The 18,135-nt window shown below is 52.8% G+C and overlaps 1 protein-coding gene across 1 annotated transcript in view; it reads right to left on the reverse strand.

Annotated features, from left to right (window-relative positions):
- The window catches only part of KIAA1755 (KIAA1755 ortholog), a 40,437-nt gene that overhangs the window by 11,339 nt on the left and 10,963 nt on the right, over nucleotides 1–18,135 (reverse strand). The window contains exons 2-10 of the mRNA XM_004746450.3: nucleotides 17,790–17,987; nucleotides 12,524–13,847; nucleotides 11,737–11,925; nucleotides 8,083–8,206; nucleotides 5,761–5,854; nucleotides 4,806–4,892; nucleotides 3,404–3,520; nucleotides 1,571–1,669; nucleotides 487–635 (exon numbers count right to left, since the gene is read on the reverse strand). Of these exons, the coding sequence (XP_004746507.2) occupies nucleotides 487–635; nucleotides 1,571–1,669; nucleotides 3,404–3,520; nucleotides 4,806–4,892; nucleotides 5,761–5,854; nucleotides 8,083–8,206; nucleotides 11,737–11,925; nucleotides 12,524–13,847; nucleotides 17,790–17,987 (2,381 nt within the window). The remainder of the gene's footprint in view (nucleotides 1–486; nucleotides 636–1,570; nucleotides 1,670–3,403; nucleotides 3,521–4,805; nucleotides 4,893–5,760; nucleotides 5,855–8,082; nucleotides 8,207–11,736; nucleotides 11,926–12,523; nucleotides 13,848–17,789; nucleotides 17,988–18,135) is intronic.

Consider the following 18,135-nt stretch of genomic DNA (forward strand, 5'->3'; position numbering starts at 1 on the left):
ACCAGTACTTTCCAGGAATATGTGTCTGTTGTTCTGTGGCTCTGACACCACTGATGCCACCTAAGGTTCCCTGAGCGGGGCTGAGGAGCCCACCAGGGAAGGCGGGCCGTGCCATTAGAGCATTTCCCCGAGCCTCGGCCTCCCATCGGCCAAATGAGGATGGTACGGCCCTCACGAGGTTCTTCTGGGGAATAAACAAGATGGACCTTGAAGGGACACAGCCTAGTGTCTTAGAAAGTCAGAGAAAGTGCTCGAGGGTGACCAGAAGTGAGCAGGGGCTGTCTTTGGACACCTACCTGGGCTGAGGAGGGCCGGGGCTGAAGGAGAGGCAGCAAAGAAGGGACGGGAACCTTACCAAAGCCTCAGCCCAGGATATGAGCCCTGCAAATGCCCCCATCCTAGATGTCCTTAGGGCCCCCTTGGTGGGGGCCAAGTCCCCAGGGCCAGGGAACAAAGGTGGGTGAGGAAAACCCTGGCCGTTCATACCTGACATCGGGGTTGGAATCCAGCCTACCAGCTTCCTGCTGCAGCTTGGCCAGAGTGGCTCCCCCTTCCCGCTGGAGGCCCAGCAGGCCTGGGTCCCTCAGCACGGCCTCCATCAGCTCCTTGGACTTGCTCAGACACCTGGAGGCCTCCTGTCAGTGTAGGGAGGTGGCCTGAGGCGCAATCCCCACTCTCGCTCTACAGCCTTCCCAGGGCTCTCCACACCCAGATCGTGCCTGAGTCCCCCAGTTTGGTATTCAAGGTTCTGCAGAAAGTCCATCCTTTCTATCTCTAAAACATCTCCTCCAGCCATGCTTCCTCTCATCACCATGGCAACCTCACTGGTCCAACCGCCTCATCTCTGTGGGACACTCAGCCCAGCCTCTTCACTGGTCTCCCGGCAGCTCGCTGGCTCCCTCTGTTCTCCATATGGCAGCTGGAAGGATCTCAGAGGACCAAGGCGTTCATCCTGCTGCTCAGAACTCTCCGAGGCTTCTCTGGCAGCTTAGAGTCCCAGCCCAGCCCAACTCCTTGATCCAGCCTCCGTGGGGTTAGAAGATCCTCCTGTTGTTCTGTTCCTCTCCTACCCTGCTCCCACCGCTCTGTTCTACATCGGCCTCCATGCTCTTCTAGAACATACCAGAACAATCCCCCCTCAGCACCTTGGCGCATATTTGCCCTCCACCTGGCACAATACCCCTCCTGTTCCCATCGCCGGCCCCTTGTCATTCTCAGGAGTCTGCTTAAATACCATCTCTTTACGGAGCCGCCCCCCTTCCCTATGGTTCTCGATCTTTCTTGGCCTTTGGCACATTTTGTAGCTACATATCCATTTCTTTGTTTGCTTTTTAAAGGACTGCCTCTAGCACTGCACCCACGACACCCTCCAAAGGCAGGGACTAGTCCTTTTGCCCCAGGCTGGGGTCCCCAGGGCGTGATACACAGCGAGTGGCCTATAAATATTAGTCCAGTAAATGAATGAAAAAGGGGGATGGTTATGCCCAGCATGCTGTCCCCTTCACTGAGCCCCTTGGTCCACGGAATCTGGGGTACAGAGGGGCTTCCCCACCCCATGAACCTGGCTCACCTGCACCCCTCCAGGGGGCTCACTCTTCTCAATCTGGTTGATGGAAGCCTTTAGCAAGGAGGCGGCCCGGCGGAGGTCAGCAAGGAAAGGGTCCAACTTCTGCATGATGGAAGACCAGAGCCGGGGTGTCAGCCTGGGCCCCCGAGGAGGGCGCCTGCCCACGCCAGGGGGACCCAGGGCGGGCATCAAGCAATGGTTCTCAAACTTGAGCTGCATCAGAATCACCTGGAGGGATGGTCAAAATCCAGACTGCTGAGCCCCACTCTTGAGTTCTTTATTGAATTCTTTCGGGTGGGGCCTGAGAAGGTACATCCCTAGTAAGTTCCCAGGTGGTGCTGATACTGCTGGTCCAGGGACCACACTTTGAGAATCACTTGGGCTGGGAAGGAGAGAGGGAGAGGAAAGAAGCCCAAGGTATCCTCTGGGGGAAGGGGCAGGAGCAGATGTGGGAGGGCAGAGATAGGGGACATCCTCTGCTGGGTCCCCCTTCAGCCCAGCTCCACCACTGACAGGCTGTGAGACCTTGGGCAAGTTGCCTAACCTCTCTGTGCCTCTACTTCCTCCTCTATAAAATGGGTTCGCAGTCGTCCCTACCTTACAGGCTTGCAGGAGGATGAAACGGGTTCATGTGGGTGAGGCACTTAGTGTCTTAGCCATCATTATCATTAGTTTTATATTCTGGGACTATGGGCTAGATTTCATGAAAATAGAGTTCAAAGACCACTGGATTCATCAGAGGGGAATGGGGGGCCGGTGAAATGAATAGGAAAGGAGATCGTTCAATATATATACACCCTTCAGCAGCATTTTTGAATTTTGAACCCACTCTGCCTTTTCAAAAATGGGCACAGGCTCAACAGGAGAGGACCCAGGCCCCAAACAAGTAAACAAACCACCGCACGCAACAGTCAGTGGGGACCAGCGGTTCTCACGGGGGGGGGGGGTGATTTCGTCCCCCAGGGGACATCAGGCAATGCTTGGAGATGTTTTCGGTTGTTGTAATTTGCAAGGTGCCCCTGTCAGAGTGGGTAGCGGACAGGGACAGTACAAATCATGCCACAATGCACAAGAGAGCTCCCCCCCAAAAAGAAGAATTATCCAGTCCCAAACGTGAACAGTGCCAAGGATGAGCAGTAGGGAAAGTCGAGGGCAACATTTATGGGCACTGGTTTCCGTGCGATTTAAGCCTGGAATCTTCTGTGTGCTGTTGTGCTAGTCCCTCTCCACCACCACACACACACACACCACCCTGTGTGTCCTCGTGTGTTAAACTGGACATGAAATGCCCCCTCCGGGGTTGTGCTGAGGAGAGGCTGAGATCATGAGGGGAAGGAGCCCAGTGCGGGCTGTTTCCTGATTTTCCTCTCTCAGAAGGGAACATGTCTGCCTCCCCCGCCAGCCCCTGAGCTCTCTGAGTTGTGCAAGGCCCAGAACAAATGTCTGCTGATGTCTTTTCAGTTAACAACAGACACAGCCGTGTATACACCAGCCACTCTTCCAAGCTCTTTGCCCGCATTAACTCAATTAATCTTCACAACAGCCCCCTCGGAAATAGCTATCTTTACCGCCCCCTCCCCAATTTTGGACTAAAAGGAAAGGACTCAGAGAAGGTAGGTAACTTACTCAAGGTCACACAGCAGAGTGGGGAATGAAACCCAGGCACGTTGGGCCCAGAGCCTCAGCTCTTAATCACCACCCTCTGAACCCTCATCATAAACGTTTTTTGAATGTCTGGTTTGGAACCTGACAGAGTCGCTAAATCCCTGAAGCAAGAGTATGAAGGGAGGAAGAGGAGGAGCCTGGGTTGGGGGTAGAGGCTGTGAGGGCGGGCACCTGGAAGAATTGCACCCACTCGCAGTGGCAGTAGGGGAGGGAGCCCTCCAGGGCTGGGGGCAGCTGGCTGGGGTCCACGTGGTGGCCGAGAGCCTTCAGTGAGGTCACCACCTCTACCTGCAGATCAAAGAAGTCAGTCAGGAGGACTGGAGGATTCCGGGTGGGGACATATGTTTGAGAAAGGCCTGCCAGATCCCTGTCCCACCACTGCTCTACCCGTCACAGGGAAGGCTGGCCCTGGCTTTAAGAGTTGCTTTCTGGACCAAGGATCTTCTCTGGAAAGTCTGAGAAATCAACATTAAGAATGCGATCCTGGCCAAGAAATGGCACATCAAAGCACTTAACATACCCCACCTCTTAGCCTGTGCCCAGGCAGACATCACTAATCAATCACAGCACTGGCTCCCTCTAAGCCAGGCTCTTTCCCAGCACAGCTCTCCAGGCCATCACACAAATTGATTGATGCTGACTCTTTTCTTGTAACTTCTTTGGAATCCTTGTACTGTCCTCTGACAACCCACCAAGGTGCTGTCTCCTTCTTGGGGCTGATGAAAAAGTTCACCAAATCTGAAATGTCCTCTAAGACATGGAGGAGGGACGAAGTGGCTGCTTCTCCTGGGCGCTAAAGATGAATGTTTATGCCAGGCCCAGCTCCAGATACCTAAGCTTGGGATCGGGTGGACTCAGTTTTTTTTGGACCCGTCCTTGGCACTCAAAGTGTGGTCCACGGACCAGCAGCCTCAGCACCACCTAGGGGCTCCTAGAGATGCGGAATCCCACGCCCCATCCAGAACTCCTTCACTGGAACCTGCACTTTGACAAGGTCCCTCAAGGGATTCGCTGGTCCATAAAAGCATGAAATGCACATCCTGGCCCACAGTGTGTCTCTTTACCGATGAGGAGAAAGAGAAAGGCGGCTTTTAAAACCATTTCCAGAAACAAGGCAGAGGGCAGGGTGCGCACACCATGATTGTAATACATGCACCGATTAAAGAAAATGGCAGGCCTCTTTCCTGCAAAGCCCTAAACGATCCGAACCTGAGATGCCGAGAAACCCAAGGGAGGGGGAAGGCAGGAAGATCGGGGCCGCAATATGCCTCTAGCTTGCTGAGTGGCCTTGGGCCTCAGTTTCCCCATCGGAAAAAAGGGAAGGAGGGGTCGAGGAGATGAAGCTTTTTAAATAGTCTTCATGCCACTGCAGGTCCGTCATGAGCCAGGAGCTGCTGGCATTGCCAGAGAGGGAGAACTGTATGGTTTGGAAGCACCTGCCGGAGAGGCTGGGGCTCAAAGTTGTAGCACCTGGCCTTGTACTTGCTGACCTCCACTAGGCTGACCTTGAACTTGTTAACCTTCCCTAGCTGCTGAATTCTGCATCCCAGCTCAGTTCAGCTCCCCCACTCACCTGGATGTCAGGCAGCATCCCTGGCTGGAGAGCAGCCTCCTCGTCCCCCAGGTAGAGCACAGCACCCATGGAGGCTGGGGCCAGAGCCTGTCAGAGAGAATCACTTCAGGGGGGCTCTGCCTAGACCTTCACTGAGCCCCCTGCTAAGATTCAGGCAAACAGGGTGGGTGGGGTTTGGTGGGGGGATGTGTAGGTGGGATGTTTGGAGGGTGAGTCATTGGGAGTCAACAGAACAGCAGGTCCAGGCTGTGTTACAAACGTCCTAGATGATCCATCCCCACTGGGCCTCAGTTTCCCCATTATAAAGTGAGGAGGAGAAGGAAGAAGAGATCAGACCATCAGGTAAGCACACGCCAACCTTCCACTTCCTCTGTTGCCTAACCCATTAACTTAGGAACCTCTTCCTCCGGCATTCTACGCTCATGAGGTTCAGGGGACCCAAGTCTAAGCCGATCAGTGTGCCGCATTCCCCTGGCCATGGAGATTGGTTGGGGGATGGCCACCTGAGCTAAGGAGACAGAAGGAAACTTGCTGGGACCCCTGGAAAGAGAATCTCTCACTCTGTCCTACCGGATTTAAATGAAAGACTATGGGAATTGAAAGCTGTTGGGAACCAGAGAGCCACCAAGGCAGGGAGCCTGGCTGAGAACAGCGCCCTCCCAGGAGAAACTGGCCAGAAGTGCAGAGACAGGAACCGGGTCTTGGAGACAATATTTGAGCCCCTGAATCAAGCCATACTTGGAAGTTGGATCTAATTTCCAGATTGTCAAGTCAAATGAACCAATGAACTCCCTCTCGCTTCAGGCCTCTTTGGGCTGGGATATCTATACTGTAATTAAGAGTGTCTGCCTGGCGTTCCTGGTTCCAGTTCTCAGCCTCCTGGGCTCCATGAGCACCACAAGTCCCCTGGAGCTCCTAACACTTGCTAGGCTGAGGCTGTCCACTGCCCACTCACCTGGGTGACCTGCAGGGCACTGACCAGACCAGGATGCGGGGGCTGTTTCCTGGCATCAATCACAACAGCCAGCCCCTTGGTTTTATCTTCAGGCCTGTGGGTGGTAAAGAGAGTTGGCAATCTTGCTGGATGAACCAGGCTTTCTAGGGGGAAGGACCTATGGGGGCGGGGAGACTGGCTGCCAGGAGCCTTGATTTATTGGTGAACTCTTCCTCCTACAAGACCAACTAACTGCCAACGCCCACCCCACTCCAGGAAGCCCTCCATGATCTCTCTCCAGGTGGAGTCCATTGCTTCCTCTTCGGTGTTCCCACAGTACCTCACACAGCTCTCTCTCACACCCTATAAGCCACTGTCCCCACTGCAGTGGACGAGTCGTCCAGCATTGAACCCATCCTTTCCCCGTGGGCAGAGCTCTCGCTTTCTTCAGGAATCCCACGTTTGGTTCGGGAATCCTATGCCCTCTGTATAACAGGTCCCCCAGGGGCTGGTTTCTGATTGGTGGAGGCCAGCAACCATGGGGGCACTTCTGGGAAAGAAAGGCTCCTTTACCAGTTTCCTCCTAAGAGCTAGAAAACGGAGACCAAGAAAGTTACATTTCCTTATCAGTGAAGACATTTGGAACTGGGATTTGTTGCTCGCAGCCCGAACACCCTCAGTGGTTCCCGGTGTACGTTTCGGTGATGACCTTAGGATTTCCCAAACTGGCCCAGTTGTCAAAACTTGTTAAAATAATCGGTTCGTCACCCCCGCCCCTGCCCCATCCCCCCAGCAGATCCAGGGTGGGGCAGGGAGGCTGTGCGGTTCCAAGTGCCCTTGGCCGTCCTCATGATCAGGCAGGTTGGAAAAATAACCCCCTGTGGGGGGTTATTTTGAACTCCAAGCCTGAAGTCCAGCCAGTTCACAGAAAAAATGGAGGCGGCCAGTGTGGTGATGGACTTGTGGTACAGTGTCTGGAACCTGGACAAGATGTTCCATCTTGCTGAGAGTCCATTTTCCCATCTGTAATGGGGATCATAGTGCTGACCCCTTGGGGCCGGCTGTGGTGAGGACTGATGAATTCATTGGAGTGAGGCACTCAGTGACTGTGCAGGGTAAGAGGAACATAAATGTCTGATTTTGTCATGACCCTAGAAGGGGAAACTGAGGCACAGAGTGGCAACATGGCAGACGGTGAGAAGAGGTCCCGCACCTCGCCTGCCTCCCGCTGTTCATGCTGGGAGAGCCGTTTGCTTCCACACAGGCCTGGCCACCAACCCGGGGGGCAGGCCCCGATGCGAGAAGCGTCTGAGTCTCTAGCGTGGCCTAGCGTGAAGCTGGGGCCAGGACTCCACAGTTTACATTGGTCCCCAGAGTCCACTTGGCTGTCCCTTTTTTTTTTTTTTTTTTTTAAGATTTTATTTATTTATTTGACAGAGAGAAATCACAATTAGATGGAGAGGCAGGCAGAGAGAGAGAGAGAGGGAAGCAGGCTCTTCGCTGAGCAGAGAGCCCGATGCGGGACTCGATCCCAGGACCCTGAGATCATGACCTGAGCCGAAGGCAGCGGCCTAACCCACTGAGCCACCCAGGCGCCCCGGCTGTCCCTTTTTTTTAAGTGACACTCAGAGAGGGGAGGTTACTGCCCCAAGGTCACACAGCAAATTGGTGGGATTCCAGGACCCTGTCTAACACACTGACCACTTCTCAGCATGAAAAAAGTGTGTCCCATCTCCCCCTCAGGCCAGAACAGTCACACCACCTTGGAGAACACAAAGAAAAATCTTAATGGCCAGCAAGTGGCCATGATAGCTCCCACGGGGTAGAGCGTATGGAGAAGGTTCCAAAGGGTTCCGCCAGTCCTTCCATCCCCGACCCCTAGCCACACAGCCTCTAGGTTGGGTTGGGGTCTCTAGCACAGTCCTGAACAAACCCCACCTCTGAGACCCTCCTGGCTGGGGGCTAGAAGGCTGAGGAAAGGATGGAGGCTTTCCCCAGCCAGTCCAACCTGAAGTCACGCAGGTGAAATCAGCCTGGATCACCCACTAATCGTCATCAATCTACATCACCCCCGTTCTCTTCACCACACTGATGCTCCTAAGAGTTGCTCTTCCATGCTCCGCTCCTCGCACGCCATCCATCTCCCGCAATCTGGGAACCCCCTGATGGCAGGGACTAAGTCTGTCCTGCTCCCCCCCTCCCCCCAGCATCTGGCTTGGGACTGGCTCTGGGAACAGACGACTGGGTGGAAGGGCACGGTGTCTGCCCATTCAGTGCCCAGCCCGGGACTCGGGGCCAAGAAGTCAAAAGGGGACAGAGTGGCCAGCTGGCCCAGCCCCTTACCTGGGGACAGTGCACAGGTAGGAAAGCAGCTTGGTGACTTCTGAGCTTGTGCACCACGGGGCCTCCCAGGCCCCCTCAGTGGTTGACACCAGAAGCAGGGGCCTCCCTGCCCTGTCCCGACCACCTGGAAAAGGGAGGACACAGGTGAGCAGTGAGAACCCCAGGTCTCTCCACCTCGGATGTCCTTTCTCTCCTCCCTCGGCCACTCTGAACTCTGAGTCGGCCTTCAAGACCCAGCTCAATAGCCACTTCCTCAGAAAGCTGTCTTTGACTCCGCCCTCCATTCCGGACTCCCTCGTTCTGGACTCCCTTCTGCACAGGGCACTCTGGGACGGACAGCTCAGGGACTCGACTTTGGAGGCACGTGGATGGGTTCAAGTATCAGCCTGGCACTGACTCACTGTGTGTCCTTGGGCTAGTCGCTGGGCCTCTGAGCCTGTTTCCTCATCTGTTAAATGGGGAGCATAAAATGTGGAGCTTACTAGGTCATTTCGAGGGCTAAATGAGATGGTCCTGAGAAACACACGGAGCCACGGGCTCAGTGACAACCATTGTTACACGGAACATCGCCTCTGTCCTCATCTCTGCCCCCGGCCCAGGGCTGCCAGCTCATGCTTCATTCTTGCAGACTTTTACCCATGGGTTCTGTAGACTGTTTCCCGTTCCAGGAATCAGGGCTGCCTGGCCCACTGTCCCCACAGGGGCTGAGAGTCCGAGGCCCAGGGAGTCAGCGCAGCCTAGCTGCACGATGGTGAGGGGAGAGCACAGAGGAGGGAAAGAGGCTCAGGCCTCTGGAAACTGGGCCTGCCTCACACCCTGGGCCTGGAGCCCTGCCCTCCAGAGTCACCTCACGCAGAACCAACTTGTAACAGCCACCATCTGCTCCACATGGGCACGACCTTCTACAGTATGTAAGCGTGCAAGACCCTTTATGGCTCAGGAAGTCTTAGAGACAAGCTTAACAGCCTTCATAAGTGCTGTCTCACACAGGGGAGCAGACCTTCTAGAACAGTCTTTCCTTCATGCACATTTGCAAATTTGACATAATCGTAAAAGATGTCCGACCGTGTGTGTCTAACTTTAGATCCTCTTGAGATCATGGGTTGGATTTTTCTTTTCCCTGTGATACTCATTTATAAATTTCAAAAGGAAAAACATTTCACTGGGGACAATATGGGAAATTTGAATATGAACTGGGTGTGTTGAGTAGTATTAGAAATTATATTTAGTTTTGTTAGATGGGCTAATGGTATTGCAGTTCTTAGGGAAAATATCTTCAGAGCTGAGAGAGGCATGCTGAAGTATTCAGGGACAAGATATGAAGATCTTTCACTTATGCCAAAATGTTAAGACTTATTAAATCTGAATAATGGGTAAGTGGGTGTTCCTTACAATACAGTCTCTGCTTTTTTTTTTTTTTTTGTATGTTAGTATTTTTTATAAGAGAAAGTAAAAAAATGTGAAATGATTAAATATGAGAAAATGATATAACCTACAAAGTCAGAGATGTCTGCCCATGTTCCTCTGAAATCCTCTTGCAGCCACTGGGGCCGTCAGGTCAGGCAATGCTGCATCATCGTCCCCAGGCCCATTTTCTTGATAAGGAAACTGGAGCCCGGCGAGGGAAAGTGGCTTCCCAGTCTCGCCCAGAGCCAGGTCCCTCACCTGCTTGAGTCATGCTTGATCTGGCCCTTGACCACCAGGAGAGATGAGCTCCTGTCTCTATAGATCCATGACTGGAGCTCAGTAGAGGCTCTGTGGGGTGCTGCTCCCCTACTCTAAACAGCTCGTGGCTCCCCATGGCCTCTAGGAAAAAGTGCAAGTTTCTCCACTTGCCCCTTAAGTCTCCCCAGAGGCTGTACACTCTTCCAGGCTCATTTCATTCATTTTGTGTTATCAGCTGTATTGTGTTCTTCCTACACCCTCCCACTTCCATATGTTGAAGTCCTAATCCCCGGGAACTCAGAATGTAACTGTATTTAGAGACAGGGTCTTTAAAGACAGGATTCAGTTAACATGAGGTCATTGGGGGTGGGCCCTAATCCAATATGACTTGTGTCCCTATGAAAAGAGGAAATGTGGACACAGACACACAGAGAGAAGACCACGTGAAGATCAGATCATCATCTACAACTACTAGACTGTGTCACCCCTTGCCACCTATGGCCCAGCCAGAAAGGGCCATCTGTCATTGCCTAACCTAGGCGGATTCTTTCCTCTTCTTTCCTCCTTCCCACCTCCCACCCCTGTCCACGCTGTTTCTTCTGCCAGGGATTCTCTCCCCTCCCACTTCTGTCTGGTGAAACCCTCCTTATCTTTCCAAGCCCAGTTCAGATGCCACCTCCTCCAGGAAGACCTCCTCTCTGCCCTCTGTAGAAGCCCTTCTCCCACTGCAGCCTCCTACAGCAAATGTAGGCCTTTATTCAATCCTGCAAAACTGAGGGCTCCACTCATTGTGTCCCAGCCCTCAGCACAACATGGTATAGGTCTATGAAGTAAAATGGATTTTCAAGACAGTAGGTCACAAAAAGCCCTGGGGTCTTTCTTGCTTCTGGACATTTGCACATTCTGTTCCCTCTGTCCGGAACACTGTTCCCACCCCTTCACCCGGATAAAACCTAGTCATGCTCTAGGACTGAGCTTTCTGTTGCTTCCTCCTTCCTCCCTGATCTCTCCTCGCGCCTAAGCCTGAGCCAGGGCACTCATCGGTCCTCCCACAGCACCCTGTACTCCTCCACAGTGCAATTTGTTTACATTGGATTGTAATAACCTGTTGAATTTTCTCCACCCTGAGAATATAGACTTTTTGAGAGCAGAGCACACATCAGTCTTGTTCCGCCCTGAATCCTCAGTGCTAAGCCCAGGGCCTGGCTGTACACAGCAGGTATTAAAGAAATGTTTGTTGCAAAGATGAATAAATATTCAACAGAAGGGATAACATCCTCTCTACTGGATGCTGGTAAAACCCCACTCGGATCCCTTTGTCAGGCTTGATACCCATCCCCCAGCGGCTGTTGACTGCTGGCTGTATTGGCTCACAGATGTCCCGTTCTCTAGAGAATTGCCCTCAACTGAACTGGATGCTCACCCTGCATCTCAGGCCCTGTCTGGGTTGATGACCAACAGACCCAAGTGCACAACAGACCAGCCCCCTACACCTTAAAATGGAACCAGCTCTGCGGTAATATTCATGTCCCAGACCTTCACAGGGTCAGGCCCCATTGTCACTCAGCTTCTCCCCTGCCCTGTCCTGCTCTCCTCACTCCCCTTCTCCTGAGAACTACCTTCAACAAATCACTTCTCCAAGGATCTCTGTCTTAGGCCCTGTTTCTAGGGAACAGACCTAAGACACCCATGCTGGCTGCCTCACTAAAAAGTAGGATGGATGGATGGTTTGATGGATGGATGGATGGATGGATGGATGGACGGATGGATATCTAGAAATTGCTTTCATATAATCCAGTTCCTTCACTGGAAATATGAAGAGCCTGAGTCCCAGGGGCACTTGGTCCAGAACACAAGCCTCCAGGACCTTCCCTGTCTCCTCCACACCCGCCAACACCAGGATGCTCAGAGACTCCCCACCCCAACACACCCTCACCCCACCCCACCACCCTCCTCTCCACCTCCAGCTGCCTTCTGATCCCCGAGGACCTGGCAGACATGCTATTCTTGACTGGAACAGCTCCACACTCAGAGCCCCCATCCTGGGTTCAGGCCCTGGGGTCTCCTCATCCACAGCGGGGACTCTTCCAGGAGGGCCTTCTGGAAAGCCAACCTTTTTCCTGGTGAGTGGGCCTGAGTCAGCAGCTGGGCCAGATGCTTTGGTCTGAGTTGTCCCAGCTGGGGAAGACCAACAAAGAAAAGGATATTAAGAAGAATCTGGGTTTCCCTGGAGGAAATGTCTTCTCTGGCATTTTCTGACTGATAATAAGAGCTTATGGCTACTGGTCTCCTACCTAATGTGGCAGGTGTTATGCTAGGCTCTTTTTTTTTTTTTTAAAGTTTATTTATTTATTTGGTAATCTGCACACCCAACGTGGGGCTCAAACTCACAACCCTGAGATCAAGAGTCATGCGCTCTTCCAATTGAGCCAGCCAGGCATCCCTAAGCTGCTTACTTTTAGTGTGTCTTTGAACCTCAGAACAACTGTGTGAGGCAGGGGACACCCACACTGCACCAAGAAGGAGTCCTTGACCAAGGTCAGCCAGCCGCTGTGGGGCCGAACTGACTGTGGACTCAGGATGGCTCAGAATAGTCATTCCAGTCCCCTGAGACTTCAAGCCTCTTGACATGCTCCCCGTGCACTAAAACCCTGAGGCTGAACCATTTCGGGGGTGGGGGGGGAGGGGTCTCTGTCCCTGGCATCCTGAACCTCCTTGTCACCTGGTCATGTCCAGAGAATAGTCCCCTGTCCAGCCGAGCGAGTGGGCACCTTACCTTTCCCCAAGCCCTTGGCTCGGTTGGGTTTGGGAGAGTAGAGCGAACACAAGACTTTCCAGGGCCCGTCGTGCTGGAGTGAGGCTTTCTCTGGTGGCCCCGGGGCTTGCCTTTGCCCTTTCAAGAAGGAGAATCTAAGCCCAGGAGTGGGGGACCTGGAGGAGGAGGTGTTCTGACTGGGGCCAGGTCCAGGTTTGGAAAGTCTCAGTTTGGCCCTCTCTTCCACTGGAGTAGCAGGAGAGGAAGCTGGGCACAGATACAGGGAGGACTCTTGTTTTGGGTCAGGCCTGGGATGGACCATATTTTCTGGGTTTGCCAGATGTCCCTGCACCTTTGTGGAGGAAGCCAGGTCTTCTGAACCACCTGCCTCGAGGCCAGAGGCCCAGGGTAATGGCTTCTCAAGGACATTGAGGTAGGGTTCCCGGGGCTGCTGTTCTGAGTCATGGGTGTGTGAGTCAACCTTATGGTTGATCTTTCTCCTCAAGTCCAAAATGCAGGGCTCCTCTTCTGAGCTTGCTGCCTTCTCACAAGCCCATTTTTTCAAGGAAGGTCCCCCACTGGTGCCTGAGAGAGGTGGCGTTCTTTGAGAAAAAGGGATTTGCTTAGTTCTGGATAATTCCTCCGATGCCCCCAAAGGACACCCATGGGATGTCTCCACTTCCCTACTAGGAGATCCTCCTCTGCTCTCCAGAAGGACCACATAATCTCCCTCCAAGTCCTGGCTGGCCACATGGTCCATCCTGAAGGCCACCTCCCCAGGCCTGGCTGGCTCTACTTTGATGAGTCCTGGGTACTTGTTTCCGTAAGTCCTGCCCTTGCCCTTGGCCAAGCTCTGGGCATGCAGCTCCTGGCAGCCTGGGGACTTGGGCTGGGGCGGCTCCGGAGGGCAGCTCAAATCGAGGGCCTCTAACTGAAGGGACCCCCAGGCCAGGGAAAGGACATTCACTGCTTGGGGTCTGTCATCCACAAACTCCGGGCTGGTTATCTTGGTCCAGGGCACAGAGACAATCCCATCTTCTGAAGCGACCAGGCAGTTGTGAAGGGGGCTTCCCTCAAAGTCACTGTTGATAGTCTCCAGCCCCGTCTGGGTGAAAAGTATAGGGTAGGACGACACGGGAACAGGCTTTGTGTCCACTGTGCGGAGGTCCAAGGAGAGGCATTTGATCATGATGCAGACGGACTGCTCCTCCTGGGGCTCGACTTGGAGGTAGAAGTCCCCTTGGCGTAGCAAGAGAGGGTTGAGGGGGGCCAGGTGTACCACGACCTCACCCCCCAGGCACAGAGGCCAGCCCTCATGCAGGAAGAGGCAATGTGAGTACGGGGCCTGCGGACAGAAGGGTGATGTCAGAGAATCCTACCCCGGAAGGACCTGCCCATGGGGTTGATGGAATCTGGGGCAGGTCAGGGATGGGATCAGGGAGGCAAGAGAGGTGCCTACAACACAACTCTTAGGGCCCCATCTCAGAGTCTCGCAAGTCACACAACCCCTAGAGCAAATGCCTCTCTTGCCCCATCCTAGTCCTGACCCTGACCTTAAAAATGCTCGCTAGCCTTCTGGCCCAAGGGAGAAAAGCTCTGAGTGGCAGGTGCTACTTTGCAGGTGCCTTTCCCATGAGGATCATTCTCCTTGGGTCACGGTCCCTTCTCCCCATCCACCCCAGATTTCTCTCAATCCAAATCAAGTCTGGGCCCTTCATTCAAGAGCCAGAGAGACACAGGTTCCAAAGCATGAATCGCTAATTTGTGCAGATTATATAACCACTTCAAGCCTCAATTTTCCTATCTGTCATTCCAGGAATGACTATATGTATCATATGGCTGGGTTGGTATGAGGATTAAGTGAGATCTTATATACGTGTAAATAAAACCCTCACAGCACAACGCCTGGCGTACACTAAGTGGGCGTTCAATAAATGTTAATTTCCTCTCCCTTCGACATTTGCCCTTCGAAAAATTGTGGGGATTTTCCATTAGAAAATGAGTCAGTTACGGCACTTACGCCATTCTCTAATTTTTAAGGCAGAGAGATTACAGAGTGAAGTTGAAACAATCCTGGGTGAAAAGCCAGGAGACATGACCCCACCACTACCTTGTTGGATGACCTTGAAACAAACAAACAAGCAAACAAACAAAATCATTCCACTATTCTGGACTTGAATGTTTATTATTTACTGGTTTGTGATTTATTTATTTATTTATTTTTCTTCACTGAGTAATGACATGGCAGGTGAGGAAAAACTTTAATTTTTTTTTTTTTTTTTTTTTTTTTTTAAAAACAGGAGGCACCAGCAATTCTCTGTATAGGTGGGACACAGCAAGGCATCCCGGAACCAGTTGGACCTGACCTCTCTTGAAGATTATTTATTTATTTATTTGACAGAGAGAGAGAGAGAGAGAGATCACAAGTAGGCAGAGAGGCAGACAGAGAGAGGGAAGCGGCCTCCCCCCTGAGCAGACAGCCTAATTCGGGGCTCAATCCCAGGACCCTGAGATCATGACCTGAGCCAAAGGCAGAGGCATAACCCACTGAGCCACCCAGGCGCCCCAGACCTGATCTCTCTTGATGGAGCCCCTCCACCGGACTGTGCAGGACCCGCTCCCACAGCTACACAATGTGGCAACAACAGAAGCAACACCCCCACCCGCCAATGGACGGACAGGTATCTCTCTCTCTCTCTCTACCTGGCTTTTGGAAAAGAGCCCTGTGGCTTGAGTAAAACCTAGATAATCTTCTATAATTTGGATGTGTATGCGGGGCGGGGGGGGAGTTCCAGAGAATGACACTGAGGTTCCTCTTAATGAAGCAGGTGCTTCCCAGGTTGATTAACTGGGGCAAGAACTGACTGCCCTTGTACCCCGGGTGGGTAAACCAGTCCCCGTCAGGGACGTTGTAGATTTGGCTGCCGCAGGAAACCTTCCTATCCACAAACCCCTCCAGTCCACGAGATCCTCCGCTACTTTCACAGAGCGTTCTGCTGTTTACAACCTGCTTTCCTTCGCCTTCCCATTAAACGAGGCCGAGCTGCCCAGCAGTATTGTGCAAACAGCAATGCACCACAAAGACAATGGTTATGATCAATGTATTTGAATCTCACAGTCACTCGGTGGGGCAGGGAGTTCAGGCACCTTTATCTCCACTTTACAGATGAGGACAACTGAGGCTCAAGGGGGTGAAAGAACTAGCTCATGGCCACACAGCTGAGAGCAGCATAAACAGGACTCGTGCCTCGGCTTTCATATTTGGAGGCATCTGTGTCCCCACTGAAGTCCCCACTGGACTTCATCTAAGGGTGCTGGCTGCCTCCAGGTGCTGGTCTTTATCAAGGCCAACTTTGGGGCTGGAACATTCCTATTTTCAGGGGAGAAAGAAAAAAGTGGGAAAGTAACAGCCAATGGCTACCAAGTACCTGCTGAATACCAGGCTCTGTGCCAGGCTGTGTGTGTCCTCTCTGGGACGTGGGTACCGTCTCATCCACGTTCCTGCTTTCCCATGAAGGAAACTGAAACTCAGAGGGTGATCGCCCAGCTCCGCAGTCATGGAGCCTGACTTTGAACCTGGGGCACCTGACTCTTGCCGCCATACTATTAATCCGAGTCCCTGGGCTCGGAGGTGACATGAATTCACCTAAAATTATAATTAAAATCTCCTATGATTAAAAATAGGGAAATTGGGGTGCCTGGGTGGCTCAGTGGGTTAAAGCCTCTGCCTTTGCTCAGGGCATGATCCCAGAGTCCTGGGATCAAGCCCTGCACCGGACTCCCTGCTCAGCAGGGAGCCTGCTTCACCCCGCCCCTGCCTGCCTCTCTGCCTACTTATGATCTCTATCTGTCAAATAAATAAAATCTTTTTTAAAAAATAGGGAAATTAAAACGTTGTGACCCTTGTTCCTGGAAGACATGGGGAAGGAGACCATGCAAATACAGATTTAAGGGCCGAAAAAGGGAAGAGGGGAGTCATAGAGCTTGTCGTGGGGAAGGAGTTGGGAGGGGCAGGTTATGCACAAAATAGTGTCAGGGTGGGTGAATGGGAGCTGGCAGCAGGTGCTTGGTGAGAATCTTCCTTCTGCAATAACAATGACTGTGTATGCCAGTTTCTGCCTTCCAGAAGCCACACCAAGCAAGAGAAACGAAGGATCGTAGTCTCCTTCTAGTTCCTACCATCTCTAGTTCTGGCTCCCAAACCGGAGCTTTTAGCTGCCATATTCAATTTCTTGCTACCCCTGAAATGATGCGCACGGTCCTCACTCTTATTTTTTGCTCCTGATGCATTAGGTCTCCGAGGCACATGAGCCAGCGGGAGCTTCAAACCTCTTAGCGATGCTTGAGGCTGGGGCAGCGGGGGCACAGTTGGCAACCCCGTGAAGGGTGTAGACAAGTTCCTGCGACAGGCATCTGAGGGCTTGGTCTCCAAAGGCCTGTCCCCACCCTTAAAACAGTCACCACCTCTGACCAGAGGCGTAGGCGTATGATGCAAGCCCGGCCAGCCCCGCTATCCCATTTCTCTGGCTGCAGCAACTGGTCCGCTCCAAGCCTGGCCAATCAGGATCTTTTCTGGCATCTTTTCTATCTGCAGTTGAGGGGGAAGAGTTCTTTTTCCTCTCCAAGAGTTTCTCCTCTCCAGGACGGGAGTGGATCCCAGTCTTGGGGGGGACATCTAGCCCATAAGATTGATGTTGGCAAACAAGGAGAAGCAGAGACAAGAGACAGAAAGGGATTTGATTGGTGTATCAACTTGGGGCTGAGGCCAGATCACCTTGAGTAAAGATCTATCATTTGCAGCCAAGTAAACCTACCTAAAACACTTTTCTTTCCAATTTGACTTAGAGAGTCCTCCCTGAGATCTGGGTTCAAAGAGGTCTCCTGGGACAAAAGTGAGTCCTGAAGCCTCTAGGGCTCCAGGAAATATCTGGAACATTCTCTGCTATTTCTACTGAAGCTGACCCACTTCAGCCAAGGCAGCTTGGTGATGCCCACAATGCCAGCCCCAGGGCAGGCTCCCAAGGGTCATCCCACCTTTTATCCAGGATTTACTCCCCGCTAGCGAAAGGATAAACGTGACTGACTCCTAGATAATCAGAGAGCAAAGAACCAAGCGAGCTTCCTGCTCCACTGGGGGAAACCAGGGGGAGGATGGAGAACCATCCCACATCCTCAATTCTTGCTCTGGGACAAGACACGCACCAGCCCACTTCCTTCCCTGCTCACCTCCAGGCCTCTGGTTCTGGGAGAGCTTGTCCCCCGGCCCCACCCTCCCTCCCAAACTTACACAGGCTGCTTCTCGCACTTGCTCACACAGGCGCTTGGCAGGAATAAGGAAATCCAGAAGGCAGGTCAGCCCATCCCCTTGGAAGTCAGAATCCAGCAGACGGAACACCTGCCCCAGGATGGTGGGCGCCGTGGCCTCAAAAGGGGGATAGAGGCCTGCCAGGGCATGCTGGATGGCTGCGTCCAGAGATGGGGGGTCCTGTGGGGGATAGGAGGAGAATACGAAAAGCAATCATAGCAGTAATAATTAGGGCAGTGGCCACTTCCCATGATCCTCCAGGCTCCATATGACTAAGGCTGACCTCCTCGGCTACCCTTACCCCTCATTCATCCTCTCCAGCCATATT

This window comes from Mustela putorius, unplaced genomic scaffold (genome assembly GCF_011764305.1).
Source record: "Mustela putorius furo isolate JIRA1106 unplaced genomic scaffold, ASM1176430v1.1 tig00000743_pilon_pilon_pilon, whole genome shotgun sequence".
NCBI lineage: Eukaryota > Metazoa > Chordata > Mammalia > Carnivora > Mustelidae > Mustela > Mustela putorius.